Consider the following 15,112-nt stretch of genomic DNA (forward strand, 5'->3'; position numbering starts at 1 on the left):
CTTTGGTGTTTTCCAGATTCTGACCTGAGTATGCGGACACTCAGCACACCCAGTCCAGCATTAATATGTCCACAGAATTCACAAGGCTGCCATAATGGCAGAGGATCTTCCACCTCCTCATCCTCAGTCACTGGGGAGACAGTTGCTATGGTCCATTCACCTCCTCCAACTCGCCTTACTCATCCTCTCATCCGGCTGGCATCCAAGCATCAGAAGGAACAAGCTAACATAGATCGGCTCCCAGACCACTCCATGATCCACATTTTCTCTTTCCTGCCAACCAATCAGTTGTGCCGCTGTGCCCGGGTGTGTCGCCGCTGGTATAACCTGGCTTGGGATCCACGGCTTTGGAGGACTATTCGCCTGACAGGCGAGACAATCAACGTAGATAGGGCTCTTAAAGTGCTAACCCGGAGGCTTTGTCAGGACACACCAAATGTATGTCTCATGTTGGAAACAGTAATTGTTAGTGGCTGCAGGCGGCTCACAGACAGGGGACTCTATACCATAGCTCAATGCTGTCCAGAACTGAGGAGGTTAGAGGTGTCAGGCTGTTACAACATCTCCAACGAAGCAGTCTTTGATGTGGTGTCACTGTGTCCAAACCTGGAGCACCTGGATGTGTCAGGTAACAACATAACTAAAGAAAAAATAATGTAACCTGGGTTGAGGGATTCCAGCCTGTGTATATGTGGATGTGACAGAGAGAATGCAGAGAGCTGCAGCACATAACTTGGCCCAGGTAACTGCCCAGAAGCAAAGAGCTTCTCTTTTCCCCTTATCTTCCTAGGCACTAATCTTCCAAGGCACTTTCTCACTCCTAAATGTATCACTGCATAGGGTGTAGTGGGCATCTTTGTACTTAAGGAACTCCAAACTCTCCATCAGTAACAGGATGTTTATCAGTTAAATGATGTTTTCCTATCTTTTGAAATGTCTTCTCCCATGCTAAATCTATAGATTTATGCCCTGGTATATGTATAAATGCTGCATAGGTCATACACAAGCCACATGAGACATTAAAAGTCTCCCCAGTCTGTACCTCTGCCTCATCGTTTTAACTTCCTCTAAAAACTCAGCAGTGGCAAAAATTAAACACAAAATCAGTTTTGGCACAAAAGATTGAATAAGACGTAAGCAGCTGGTTTCTTATTGTCTCTTTCAGTTGGGGGAAGAATGTTTACAGGAGAGTTCATTTTAAGAAGTGCAAAGTATTAAACGTATACATTTCACTGCAAAGATCCCTGAAGAGAAGAATCTAAAATATTAATGTAGAGGAGGGAAAAAGCTGCAGGCTAGGATTTACCTGTGATTAAATATCATGTAACATTTGGAATATATTTCCACTCTATTTATTCTCTTGTAATACTCCATTAGCCAGCACTTATCACTTGTAACACCTTACGGCCAAGTCCAACTGAAAATGTTCTGTTCAGTCTAAATAAATGCTGGGGTTTCCCTTGTTTCTGCCAGGTTAATGAAAAGGGCCCTTGACAGTCTGTCTCTACCAAGTGCACTTAATGGAAAAGTTTGCATAAGGGCCCCTGCAAAACTGTAACTAGAAATGTGAAGTGCTGCTTGGTTTGTTTTTTTTCTTTGATTTCAACAATACCCTGCTGAGCTGAAGTCCTAAGCTTACTATTCTACTGCATGTCAACCAGAAAATACAAGCAACCAGAAACAGAAATGAAAAAAGTGTTATTTCATTATCCACACTGAGTCATCTGTAAGACGTAAAAACAGGTTCTTATGTGGGACATGAATCCATTAAGTCCTGAGTATTTCAGCTTGGACTAACTTCAGTGGAAATTTAAAGGCTTCCAATCCTCATTCAGTGCAGAAACAAGACAATTGGTTTCAATTGAATTTTAACTGGCTTGCACATAAAAATCTTTAACTTAATTAAAGCCAGTGAAGTCACCTCAGTGAGTTGGCAATCAGGTTTGAAGGACCTTTTAGTCAAGTCTTGACTTCAGGATTTGGCCTGCACATTGTATGTGTTGAAAAATGAACAAGATTTTAAAATTGGTTCAATACAACCTAGTGTCATGTTTATTTTTTAATAGTAACTTCTTACACAGTTAGTACAAAACTAGTCAGAGGTAAATGAAAATTAAAGCAGAAAGAAAAGAAAACTTGAGTCTTTTCAGGTGTGAGGGGTACACTTTCACTCAGTATTAAAATAGATGGCGTGCTCTGAATACCAAGAGCTACGTTTACATTCTCTGACCTCCGAAGAGGTGAGATTGTCAAAGAATCAAAAAGAGTCTCACTCTACATTAGTGTAAGAACTGGAGAGAAGACTGATATAATCTGGTCTGTTCTCTCCCTCTTTAGTTTCTTCAGTCTGAAAGTGAAATAACTTCTTTGTCCTCCATAGAATAACACTGATGCAAAAGACAAATTCATGGGTTTGCCTAAAAATAAGTCTAGGAAGAGTTTTAATAATTATTTCTAGTAACATGGGTAAGAGTATTTTTAGCTCCAATTTCTAGCCAGACTTAAGTACTTCAGGAGGCGGTGCTGGCTCCTACCCTGGGGGTCTTTAAGAGGAGGCTAGATGTACACCTTGCTGGGGTCGTTTGACCCCAGTACTCTTTCCTGCTATGGCAGGGGGTTGGACTCGATGATTTACTCAGGTCCCTTCCAACCCTAGAAACTATGAAACTGTACAAGTTAAATAAAGATACACATCATTAACAAATCTTGATTTTTATCTTAACAGTCTCTAAAGATCACATCAGGAGGGGGCATTCTATTACTGCATGTTCATTTTTAATTGCATCATTTGCTTATTGTTAAAGGTGCATCAAAAAAATGAAAGCACCCATACAATACATGTAAAGGTTTACATTAATTTGACACATTGCAAGAATTTTAAAACCCCTGCTACTTGTGGCTTTGGTTATTCTCACAGATGACAAAAGAATGATATCAGGTTGCTTGAAAGCTCAAAGGATTCCAGTAATAATCCATTTGATGTGATTTCCATACATGTCAAACTTTTGACATAGATGAGAAGAACCAGCATGAGCCTGAAGTCTGTGGGATCCACGATTTTGTGGCACTTTATTAAAATCATGAGTTAGAAATACTGACCTTGTAGAAAGCCTGATCAGATCATGCAAGCATCCTTGCTTCTCCTGGGAAAGCTAGCTACAAGAGTCCTTTAACCAGCCAATGAGTTTTATTCTGTTAGTTCAATTTCATTGAAAACTCCAGCTTTGAGCAGAGCTAATGTTACACCAGTTAGAAAAGAAGGGAAAAGGATTGCCATCCAAATGCATGTGTCAACTGAACTGATCTAATTGTTTGGTCCATTTGTTCCCAGCCCCACGTAAGTAACCCTAAACTCCTCAACTTTTCAATTTGAATAAAACATTTAAAGTTAGAGAGGTATGGCTGCACTTCCTTCCATATGAAAAGAGACAGAGAAAAAACTTACGTCAGTTCAGTGAGATGTGGTGTATCTACCAAAAGGAGTGAGGATGTGGACAGACAAAAAACAGGTATAATTGTTTTGTCTGTCCACATCCTCACTCCTTTTGGCAGATACACCACATATCATACAACCTAGCGAAGGAAGATTTATGGGTGAAGATTTTAGAAGCTGAAGGTTTGTCCAGTTATCTACACTGCCAAAAAGTTCTATGAGGAGTCCTGGTCCAACACCTTTCCATTCTCCCAGTGGTAGAATGAATTGTATGTGCAGTCCTATGCTAAGATCACATGTCTCTTGATTTAGTAAACTGAGAGCAGAGATTAAAATACTAGAATTTCTAGCTCTAATATTGACTCCCACTGGAATTTTGGGAGTTTCCAATCATAATTCCCAGGTAACTGCTAAGTCTTAAAAAGACACAAAACAGCCTAAGAACATTAGGTGTCCATCTCCTCTATGTGCAAGGGCAGAATAGGGGGTGCCTATAGACATGTGGGGAGACTGCTCTGATGCCCTGTAATTACAGTGTGTTGGAACAGACTCGATTAACCAGATCTGCTGAAGCATGCTAATTAGCATGCGTCCAGCAGCCTCTGCATCTCATGCATCAAAATATTGAATTGCAGGGGTCCTGATACACAAGACACTACAGGTGGTTAAATTAGAGTGGCTTTCGGAACCGCTCTAATTAAAGCACTCTTTTCCCCCCTACCTCTCCCCCCCTACACACGCACACACTCCTAGCAGGTGTATAAATGCCCACAGAGTCCTTATAACTCCTTTTTGGGCACTAAAGCTTGGGTTTGGGGCCTGGGTTCTGCAGTTTCTGTCCTTACAGTTGCATGTTATTATTTGTAAAATGTTCTTTCCCTCTATTGTTGTGTGAAAGACCCAAACAAGGTAGAGAAGTGGAATTGGACAGCACAATATGAAGCCAGTTTCCCTTTTCCCCCAGTATTGTCTAAGGAACCAGTAATCGTCTTCATACAAGAAAGAAGTTAAAGTGTTTTTGATAAACTGGCAACTTAACCATGAAGCTCTACTTGTCCATAGCTTGCAATAGTGTACATTTAGTTTCTTTGTTTTCAGTTACCCTTTAATGTAATATGCATGGATATAATGTCATAATTAGAAACTCCCCCTCCTCCCCCCCCCCCGCTCCCCATAGGGCATATGGGTAAAGTTGGAAATGCACATTTTTCTGAACTGACTTCATCCTGAAAGTGGCTTTGATGTAAACACCCTATGACTTTAAGTCCAGACCTTAAGCTTATCTATGTTTCAAAGTTCAGGAGAATTCAGCTCTGAGTGTTTGAATCCACTTGCAGTTTAATATAATAAAGCTAGTTTTTACCTAGGGTATTTTGAAAGTGCTTTCATAACAATATCCTTCCCTTTTCTGACTATAATTTTTACCTCCTCTTCACTGTGAGCTCCTGTCTTCTCTTTAAGCAATCTCATCACCACCTCATTCCTGTTCATAATCCAGACATCTTCTCCCTCCTGGATAGTTTTCCTCCATTTTCTTGGGTGTTTTGATTTCTGGTTAGGGGGGGTGTCTTTGCAAATAGAGTAAGATGTGATCTCTGCCCCAAAGACTCAGAATAGGAATAGCGCTATTTGTAGGTCTATAAAAAAGCATTTAGATATGAAATCTTAGCTTCTGGCCAGCCCCTGTACAGAAGAGAGAGGGCACAGTCTTAGCAAAAATGTAGCCTAAAATAATGAGACTACTCATATTCAAGTGGTAAAGGCAGTTAGAGCAGAAAGGTGTGAGCATAAATGTGGAAAGGATTCTGGAACTCATAGTCCTCATGTGAAGTACAGTAATACTAGTGTAGATTTGGTGGGTGTTCTGTTCTAGATACAGGAGACTTTGACAATCTTGGTGAAGATGTGGCTTCTCAGTCTTGGAAGGTCCTAGATATTTGACTCAAGCTAGATTTGCAAAAGAAACCAATAGCTAACTCACTTGAAAATTTTCATAATATGTTCATTCCATCTACCTCTTTGTTCTGAAAGATTGACAATGATAATGTATCAATATTTTAATGTAAAAACAGGCATTTCTATTCATTCTCAGTGTTTTCCATAAAATGTGTTTTGTAACTCTCAACACAGTCCATGGACAGTCTCAGATACTTAAGAAGTTTGTTGAGCTTGACTGCAAGTTATTGTCTACCAGGTTAGCCAAGGTTCCTTCACAGTCCACTTAGACATTTCTCCTCCCATTTTAAATCCATTATTTCATCTATGAAAAAACCCTGCTTTTGGGAGGGAGGGGGGTTATATCTTTATTATTTGGGTCAAAAAATTGTCACAGACCCAGAAAAATGTCTTTTCACTTTAATAAAAGAAAATTCAATCAGTCATATATCAACACAGATTATCTTTCTGGTGGAACCATTTTGAACATCCTTCCTATGAAATACAATATGCTGTAGCCAAAGTAACTAGACAACAAGGAAATGCTGAGCCTGTCAGAACAGTGATCGCATATTAATATACTTTAGTTCCTGCACTGCTGAGAGACTTTTGACCTTTTTATTTTCATTTCAGATATGCATTAGCCATTCATATGTCCCTCCTTTTTCAGATATTAACAGACAGAATGTTTTTCTCTGCAGACCTTTATTCTCACTGACCTGATGCTAAAAGCAGGCACTTAAAGGGTCTGTACTTAGACCTTCCTCATTAAGTGGATCTGTGTAGAGACAGACCTGTGACTTAATGCCAAGTGCCATGAAAGGTGGTGCTCTGCCTGGCTTCTATCTCAGCAGACTCAGTTAGAGGATTGGACCCTTGCTTTATCTATTACACTGCTGAATTTAAATAGTATTTCTTCCCTTTTGAAAACTTTAATCATGTTATTTTAATATCTTTAATGAATCTTCATTACATTTTGTATTCAAAAGCTCTGAGCTTGTATAATTTATGCTCACAAACTATGTCATACTCTGCATGGATGTATACTGGTATATTGGGAAGGGAAAAAGCATTCCTGATTGTTCAGAGCTTGTTGTTGACTAATCAGAATTGTTCTGTTTGTCTCAAGATAGCAAGGTTTTGCCAGGTGCTGTGTAAAACTTGCCAATTGCACATTGGTTAGAGTTCAGCTTAACTTTCCAACTCTTTTAGGAAAATCGAAAACTTAGATAAAAAACTTCAGTAGGTTGATTAATTAATTGATCAAGCAAACTGGCAAATCTTGTTAAGATTGAAACATAATAGGTTGGAGAATGATTTTTCAAGCCAAGATCCTATTATGGGAACAAACCAGTTGACCTTCTCCTAAGGTTTTATCTTTAATGCAAACAAAACTTTTTATAAACCTTTCATTCAAACTCTGTGTGGGTTCCTCTCGTGTCTGGATAGACATGTGTGGATAGTACAGTTTTTCTGAGATGCTCAGCAGCCAAAAGTTGTCATGATCTTATTTGCATCATAGAATCAATTCTTAGCTACCCGAGTTGTGTGTTTCTAGGTTCATGTAGCTCTAATGCATCCACTGATGTTTCCATTTTACTTGCTTCCTCCTTTTACCCTCACTGATTTCTTTTATTCTGCTTATTATTTGCCCTTTGCCTCCATCCCCACAAATTTGTTATAGGTTCAGCATTCTTCTTTGGCCTTGTTCAGCATTCTTCTTTGGCCAGTGCTACAGTTTCAGGGAAGATTTTACTTTTAATCACTCTTGAACTCATCCTTTTGGTGAACTCAAAGAGCCTCTCCCCTCTCTGGGAGCAACCTTATGGTTCAACCCCTCTGAGACAGGACTTCTTAGTGGTATCTGCCTTCCTTCTTGTTTTTCAAATATTGGATATAATAAGCTGGTACAGAGGCCTTAATTGGTTGGGTTTTTCTCACTAGGAATCTCCAAAGTCACTGAATCTAGTGACAAATTCACAAAGTTGGCAACACTAAAGAGGCTATGTCATAGCCCAGGGGCGGGCAAAATACATCCCATGGGCCAGATCCAGCCCATGAGGCCATTCTATCTGGCCCACGGGGCCCCTAAAAAAATTTTGAAAATTAAAATTTATCTGTCCTTGGTTTCTGCCAAAAATGATGGGAACCAGAGGGAGTAGGACCCAGAGGAATCCTCGACAGGCTTCTGCAACAGTAGAGCCTGCCCAGCCCCGCCCATCCAGCCAGGAGCCCCAGCAGGGGCATCTGCCCTGGGAACACATAGCTGGCCCAGCGCGGGAAACTCAGGTAAGGGGGGGAAGGTAAGGAATGAGGTGGTGTGGAGTGCAGGGAAAAATGGTCCCTCCCCTGCCGCATGGCCAGCGCTCTCTGCTGCAGCCACTCGCAGCCCACACGGGGCTGTCCTGAGTAGGTACAGGCAGCCCCGCATGGGCTGCAAGCAGCTGCAGCACAGGGTGCCAATCATGGGGCAGGTGAGGGGCTGCTTTTCCCCTGCACTCAGCACCAGCTTGTGACCCGCCCCCGCTGCCAGCCTGGGCCCTGTGCAGCTCCGGGCTCTCCCATCAGGGCTGCGCATGGCGGCAACAGCTGCGGCCCCCCCCACTTGTCGCGCCGGGCAGTGTTTGCTGCTGCCACCCACTCAGAGCTCTCTTGCTGGCTACCACAGAGGTAGTGGTGGCAGCCTCACTTCAGCCTACCATGGTGCAACCTCTGGGCGGGCAGCAGCAAACACTGCCCTGCGCAGCAAATGGGGGAGTCGCAGTGGCTGCCACTGCCGCAGTTCAGTCCTGACAAGTGAGCCCAGAGCTGAGCGCAGGGAAAGAGTGGCCCTTCACCCACCCTGTGCCTTGCGCCCTGTGCCCTGTGCTGCAGCCACTCATAGCCCACGTGAGGCTGCCTGTGCCTGCTCAGGAGAGCCCCGCGCAGGCTGTGAGCAGCCGCAGCAGGGAGTGCTGGCCATAGGGTGGGCGAAGGGCCGCTTTTCCCTGCCCTCAGCACCAGCTCATTCCCTGCTGCCCCCTGCCTGTACCACGGGGCTGGGGGGGCACTGGAAGTGAGCAGGTGCAGGGGGCCCAAACTGGTGTCCCGGGACCAGCACCGGTGGGGCCCAGAACAGGGCAGCAGGAGTACAGGGGTTCCGGGCGGCAGGGGCTCTGTGGAGCCAGGCCAGCTCCCCCCTCTCCCTGCTGGTGCAGTGCAGCCAAGCCCAGCTCCACAGACCCCTGCCAGCCTGCGCCCTGCTCTGGGCCCAACCAATACTGGCCCGGAGACATTGGTCCCAAGATGGTGACCTGGGGCAGGGCACCTGTCAAGGGGCGGGACTACCCATGCGACCCTCCACAGCTTGCCAAAACTGGGTAAGTGGCCCTCTGCCCAAAATAATTGCTCGCCCCTGTCATAGCCTCATCCCTCCAGGGATACGCGGGTCCATGTCTGGCTGCCAGGGGTACACTGATCCAAAAAAGTTGAAAACCAGTGGTCTAATGTTTAGGGAACTAGGTTTCCTGTGGCCTGAGGGGTTTAAAACCTTCAGCCCTTGCTTTCTAAGAGGTCACTCTGCCTACTGTGGCTGTAGGCTTTCTGATGTGAAACATTTTTCATCTTTTCTGTTGATTTTGGGTCACTGTTCAGAAAAAAAATCAGGACCCATTAGGAAAGAGAGGGGAGAGCATGTGAGTATGACTATCTCTAGCTCAGTAAGTAGAGCTGCTAGAGAAGTGTCCTGCTTTCTTCCTTCTTCATTTTTCCTCCTTCAAGCCTCTTCTACTTCCTCCTTTATACATTTTTATATTTCATAAGTAGTCCTTGGAATAGAGGCAAGAACCCAGGTCTCCTCTTTTTCTCAAATGGCTATACTAATGATTGGATTCCAAAGTGATCTGACTTCTCCTTGGTATTGTGAGTCATCTTCAGTGGCTGAGTAACGAAGTAATAGCTTGGTAGTTAGGGCAGCCTTGTGTGGTGAGAGATATAGATTTGAATTCCCTCAAGCTAAGAAGAGGCTAGAATTTACAATCTGGCCCTAGGCCTCAAGGGGGATTACACCTTTTCTAGCCTGAATGAAACTAAGTGAACAGGGGACATTACAGGCACCTATACATGTAACAGACCCTATACATATTAAAGTGCCCTGAGGGCCATTTTGAAGCACAGGACACTGAATACATGTGACACTGCAGGTGCTTTAATTAAATCACCACCCTCTGCCCCCTTCTACCACTCTGGAGCCTTTGTGTATAGATGGCCTACCAGTTGTTTCATCAACATCTCTTATCTTTGTTGTTATGTTTCCCATCCTAGCTGATTCCTTTAACAATCCTTTTGATTTAAGTCCAAGCAGGTAACCCGCCATAAAGAAAATACAGAAATGTATCTTCTGTAGTGGTGGGGGATGGCCCTCTTCCTGAGATCTCTTGAGCATATAACAACAAGATTTTACAGGATCAGGATGTTGGCCACCGTGGTCCCTCTGTGGCGGTTAGGATGTTATGTCTTGTGTTGTGTCAAGATTGACTGTATTTTTGCTAAGAGGTTAAACAATGGATTTGTATAGGATAGTTTGGATAACAAAAATCTTGCCTTAGACAAGGGGTTGAACTATATGACTTAGGGGGGTCTCTTCCAGCCTTACTCCTTTATGATTCTCTGATTCTAACTATATATCATAATAACATGGATGTTTTCCAATTCATCTCACCCAGGGACTGTAGAATGAGGTATTCCTTGCTCTTAAACAGGCCAGGTCTGTCACTACAAAATTAATGAGATACATGTGATACAGGATGCATTCTACTTCTATCCCTACCTCCTCTCAAGGAACTTGCTACTTCTGCAGCTTCCCTTAACCCCTAAAATGGGGCAGAGGTAATAAGAGAACTGCACTTACCAGGGTTAGGTAGAATTTGCTCCCTGGGGTGCATTTCTGGCATCACTTCAAGTTTGGTCCATTGGCTGCACTGCATTGTTCTGCCAAAGGAAAGTAGAAAAGAAAAAGTATTTTCTGCATACAATGCAATTGAAGAGAGAGTTACAGTGGAGAGTGGAGGGGAGGAATTAGCACTTCGTGTTATTTGCTGGATTTTCTATTCCTTCAAACATCGCCATGCTGGCCCTGGTTTATTCAGATTACTTGAATATAAAATGCCATGCTATTCAGGATTGTAATTCAGTTTCTAGATGGTTGCCATTCTGCTACTGGCACAATTCCCAATCAGTAGCATGGTTAGTTTGGTTCCATTCCCAAAACATTTGCTTGCCTGGGTGTGGTAGCTTTCCTTTAATTTCCTAAAGTGTTGACAGAAAAATGGCCACTGATACTGGTTCACAAATTAAAAGTAAATCAATGATGATGTTACTACAGGTCTGATGCCTGTCGGCTCCCTCTTCTCCTATTGCCACTAAGTAAAGATATTTCGAACAATCATCAAATTTATGAGGGTGTTTCAGAAAGTAACAGCAGTTTCAAAATAAAGCCATTTTGTGTCCAATGAGTGGGAAACTATAAAGCATCAGAGAACATTGGTGGCATTGTTGAACACATCTGTTATTTACAACTATATTGTAGAGAAGCAGTGTTGTCCAGTAAATGATCCTTGCACACACAGTTCTTTTATTTTGAAATGACCATTACTTTCTAAAAGACCATCATACGTTAGGACACAGACAAAACCAGGACACGTGGTTCTGGTGATGGCTAATGTTTCATCAGGGTGCTCTCTGGGTTCTGGCAGAACTGACAGGGCCTGCATTATGCCATCCAATGTGCCCACTTACATGCCAACTGCCATTTACCTTGCTGAGAGTTGTTCTGCAACTTACTAACATTGTACCTTTTCTCTGTTCATGTTTAGGCTGCTCCAAGGTGACATGCATTAGTCTTACTCGTGAAGCTTCGATCAAGCTGTCTCCGTTACATGGTAAACAGATCTCCATCCGCTACTTGGACATGACAGACTGCTTTGTCCTGGAGGACGAAGGACTGCACACCATTGCTGCCCACTGCACACAGCTGACGCATCTGTATTTGCGCCGCTGTGTCCGCATCACCGATGAAGGCCTCCGCTACCTTATGATCTACTGCACGTCTGTCAAGGAGCTGAGTGTGAGCGACTGTCGCTTTGTCAGTGACTTTGGCATGCGGGAGATTGCCAAGCTGGAGTCACGCCTGCGGTACCTCAGCATTGCCCACTGTGGCCGAATCACGGACGTGGGCATCCGTTATATTGCCAAGTACTGCAGCAAGCTGCGCTACCTCAATGCGCGGGGCTGCGAGGGCATCACGGACCATGGTGTGGAATACCTTGCCAAAAATTGCACAAAACTCAAGTCACTAGATATCGGCAAGTGTCCTTTGGTCTCAGACGCTGGCCTGGAGTTCCTGGCCCTAAACTGCTTCAACCTGAAGCGCCTGAGCCTGAAGTCTTGTGAAAGCATCACAGGCCAGGGCTTGCAGATTGTTGCTGCCAACTGCTTTGACCTGCAGATGCTGAATGTGCAGGACTGTGATGTCTCTGTGGATGCCCTGCGGTTTGTTAAACGCCATTGCAAGCGTTGTATTATAGAGCACACCAACCCTGCTTTTTTCTAACAGGACCGTCAGCTCCTGCTGATGACCACAAAATATTAAAAACATTGATAAACATACATGGCCACATACAGTAACTACCTTCTCTCAAATGGCTCATGGGAGTCAACTTTCTTGTATGTTGTTAGAGAGGGTTTAAAAATATAGATATATACATAATTTTTGGGGGTGGGGGGCACGGCTATACCATCACTTTTTTCCTAATTGGATCCAGTCCCTTTGGAGAAGCTTCCTTAACCTAAAAGCAGTGAGGTCTCAGCATTGCAGTGCTATTCCCATGACATTCATGAGCAGTCCTAGTCCTTCCAGAGAAATAGGTCTTTTTGAGATGCAACCTAAGCATCATTAAAATATGAATTCCAGCTGTGTAGGTGATGCTACACAGCCATTATTTGTCTATAGACCTGCCCCACAAAATTCTTCCACATGGCTGAATATGACTTAACCTTATCTTTAACCATCATCATCTTGACAATTTTTGCCCACATTCCAGCAAGCCCTGTGGAAATACAAGATAGGATTTTTAAATGTAGTTTGGGTTGGCATAACTCTGCTCCTGTTTATGTCTGAGCACATTTGAAAAGCATACCTCAAATCTCTTTGACACCATGTTTGAGGATCGTGAATACACTACTGTCAGCACCACTGACTTAACGTGGGCTTCTTGTGTTTGTCTGAAATCACCCTTTGCTACTATATCTACTGGAGCCCTTTGGGTGCAATAAGCATTAGGACTGGAGCAAAAGGAAATTTTTAAGGGATGTTGGAAGCAGCCAGTATCCCTTTCTAAGCCAGGGAGTGAAAATATCAGTAATTTCTGCTTAGCTGCAGTTTGGCCTGAGAGATCCTACCTACGTTATTGCCATGGTGAATGAAGGTAGTACTACATCATACCGGGAATTAGTAAGTGTTACAGAATAGTTCATACCAAAGCAAACCTATAAGAGTCGCAGTATAGCTGTACTGTACCAGTGCCAACAGTTTATTCACTTCACCATTCACTTGCCAGGGAATGGCACAACTGAGATTCATTTTAGGATGGGTGGAACCATTATCTGCCTGTGTGTTGAAATATATACTTTACTGTTCAGTATGTGTATTTATACACAGAAAGTTTCATACTTTCCACAGCCTTCCAGTTTACTGGATTGTAGATTTCGAGACTTGGAAGTCATAAACCAGCTATCAGACCACATCCTTGGGAAAAAGAGATTGGGGATGTTATCTGTATTAGAACTGGATTCAGGGAAATCATGTCTGTGTGTTCCCTCAATCTAAGAAATTCTATCATACATCAAGGACTAAAAATATCAGCATTGCCTTGTATGCCTGGAACCTGTTTGCTCCAACAGGCATTCCTGATATAGCCTCTCTCTTGCTAATACCATCAGTTTTAAAGCTTTCCCCCTACTCATTGCCCTCTTTTTCCCCCTGAGCATGTGATCATTTCATCATATCATAATCATCTGGCAACTGCTTTCCCCTCTCAGATTCTGGCAAGTCATGTCAGATCTGAATGCCAGACACGTTAGGAGTGATGATATTTTCAGGCAGGCAGACCCCCCCCCGCATAAGATTGACAACCAGGTTCGGATGTTAGGCCCCAAGCACTATAAATGTTTCTGGTAGAGAGATGTGGGAAAGAAACATCCTGTCTGGTTTTCATAAAAACAGTAGCCTCATCATCTCCAGACAACATTAATAATGTCACTGATATGAAGTGAAAATCCATGTGTTAAGAAAATACATAATCACTAAGGAAATGTTGGTAGCACATGATTTGGGGGGCAACAGATGTTTGCAGAAAGTTCCCTCTTGTGAGGTGAATTGTGTCCCCATTAGAAAGAAAAAACCCTTTCCCTCATGCATATTCCTTTGCCTGTGGTTAATTGTGTGTTTCTTTCCACATGGAATATTTATCTCATGACCAAACTTGGTAATTCTAAATAACACTGTACAAACCTGATAAGGGCCAGGGGTTCAAATGATCATGTGGAAAATGTCTTTCAGTTCCTCATCACCCCAAATCAACATATGGTTGTGACTGGTACCATTCTTTGCCAGCTGCCATCAGGATAGTTTTCTTTTCCATTCTTTTTAATACAATTGATCTCTCAGGCATACATTCATCCTAGCCATTTCATTCATCCAGTGTCATCCAGCCATTTCATTCATCCAGTGTCATTCATCCTAGCCATTTATACTCTTCATTATCCTTAATACAGAGCTGACCCAAGGGAGAGTTAAATGCTGAATGCGTTCTTGAGAATGGTGGGAATTTGATTGAGCCACTTGCACTCATGAAATGAAAGGTCTTGTGATGTTTAACTGTTTATAAAAAAGGTTGCTACTTTTCTGGCTATGCTAAATTGAAATAATAGCGCGGCGTGGTTTTTAAAGGTCCTAATGTTTAAATTGGCCTATACTGTATGAATCTCACTATAAAGCCTTAATTTACTACCAAGAAATAAAGCAATATATTGGTAACTGATGAATATGGTCAATTATTTAAGCTAATCAATTAACTTTATGACTAAGAGTGGAGAGATCTAAAATATTCCCAAAGTTTAACTCCTTTTGCCTCATTAGAGCTGGGTACATGAGTAGGCATTCACCAACAGCATGTTTTTGATTTATAATTCAGAATTTACTACAGAAATTATTGCAGGTGACAGAAGGGATAGCATTGTACAGCTGTCTATATATAGTTTGCCTTCCACCACATCATGTCTTTGATCTTAAAATAAAGCCACTAACTGGGAAAGTATTTGAAATACATCCAGGGTATAAATACATTAACAAGAAAGTCTTAAAGAGCCTTTCATTAGTTCAAAACCTAGGTTAACATTTTTCCTGATGTGGAAAAGAAATGAGCGAGTAATAACACGTGTAAAAGTAATTGTTCCCTTTTGACCGTCTAATCTGTAGTAGGCTAAGCAAATATAACCTAAAGAGAGAAAATGTTTCATGTCATAATTCCATATTGCTGAAATTAAAAAAAAAAATGTTTATGTAGCTTCCAGTGGAAATCTTGGGTCAGAATCATTTTGGGTAGTAGCAACATTTTTTTTTTCTTGGTCCAAGATTCCAACTTTCCAGTAATAAGTATCTGATTCTTAAAAATTATAAATTTAGTCTTTGTCCTGGAGAATCAGAAA

At 42.5% G+C, this 15,112-nt stretch overlaps 1 protein-coding gene across 6 annotated transcripts in view; it reads left to right on the forward strand.

The window, feature by feature from the left end:
- Positions 1 to 14,439, forward strand: part of FBXL7 (F-box and leucine rich repeat protein 7) — a 346,631-nt gene extending 332,192 nt beyond the window's left edge. For all 6 annotated transcript variants that reach the window (XM_090049871.1, XM_090049870.1, XM_090049874.1 and 3 more), the window contains 2 exons: positions 17 to 628; positions 11,221 to 14,439. In XM_090049871.1, the coding sequence (XP_089905997.1) occupies positions 31 to 628; positions 11,221 to 11,957 (1,335 nt within the window). In that variant the 5' untranslated portion in view covers positions 17 to 30 and the 3' untranslated portion in view covers positions 11,958 to 14,439. The remainder of the gene's footprint in view (positions 1 to 16; positions 629 to 11,220) is intronic.
- The last annotated feature ends 673 nt before the right edge of the window (positions 14,440 to 15,112 follow it).

The sequence above is a fragment of the Crocodylus siamensis genome, chromosome 5 (genome assembly GCF_052110815.1).
Source record: "Crocodylus siamensis isolate JL-2025a chromosome 5, ASM5211081v1, whole genome shotgun sequence".
Lineage (NCBI taxonomy): Eukaryota > Metazoa > Chordata > Crocodylia > Crocodylidae > Crocodylus > Crocodylus siamensis.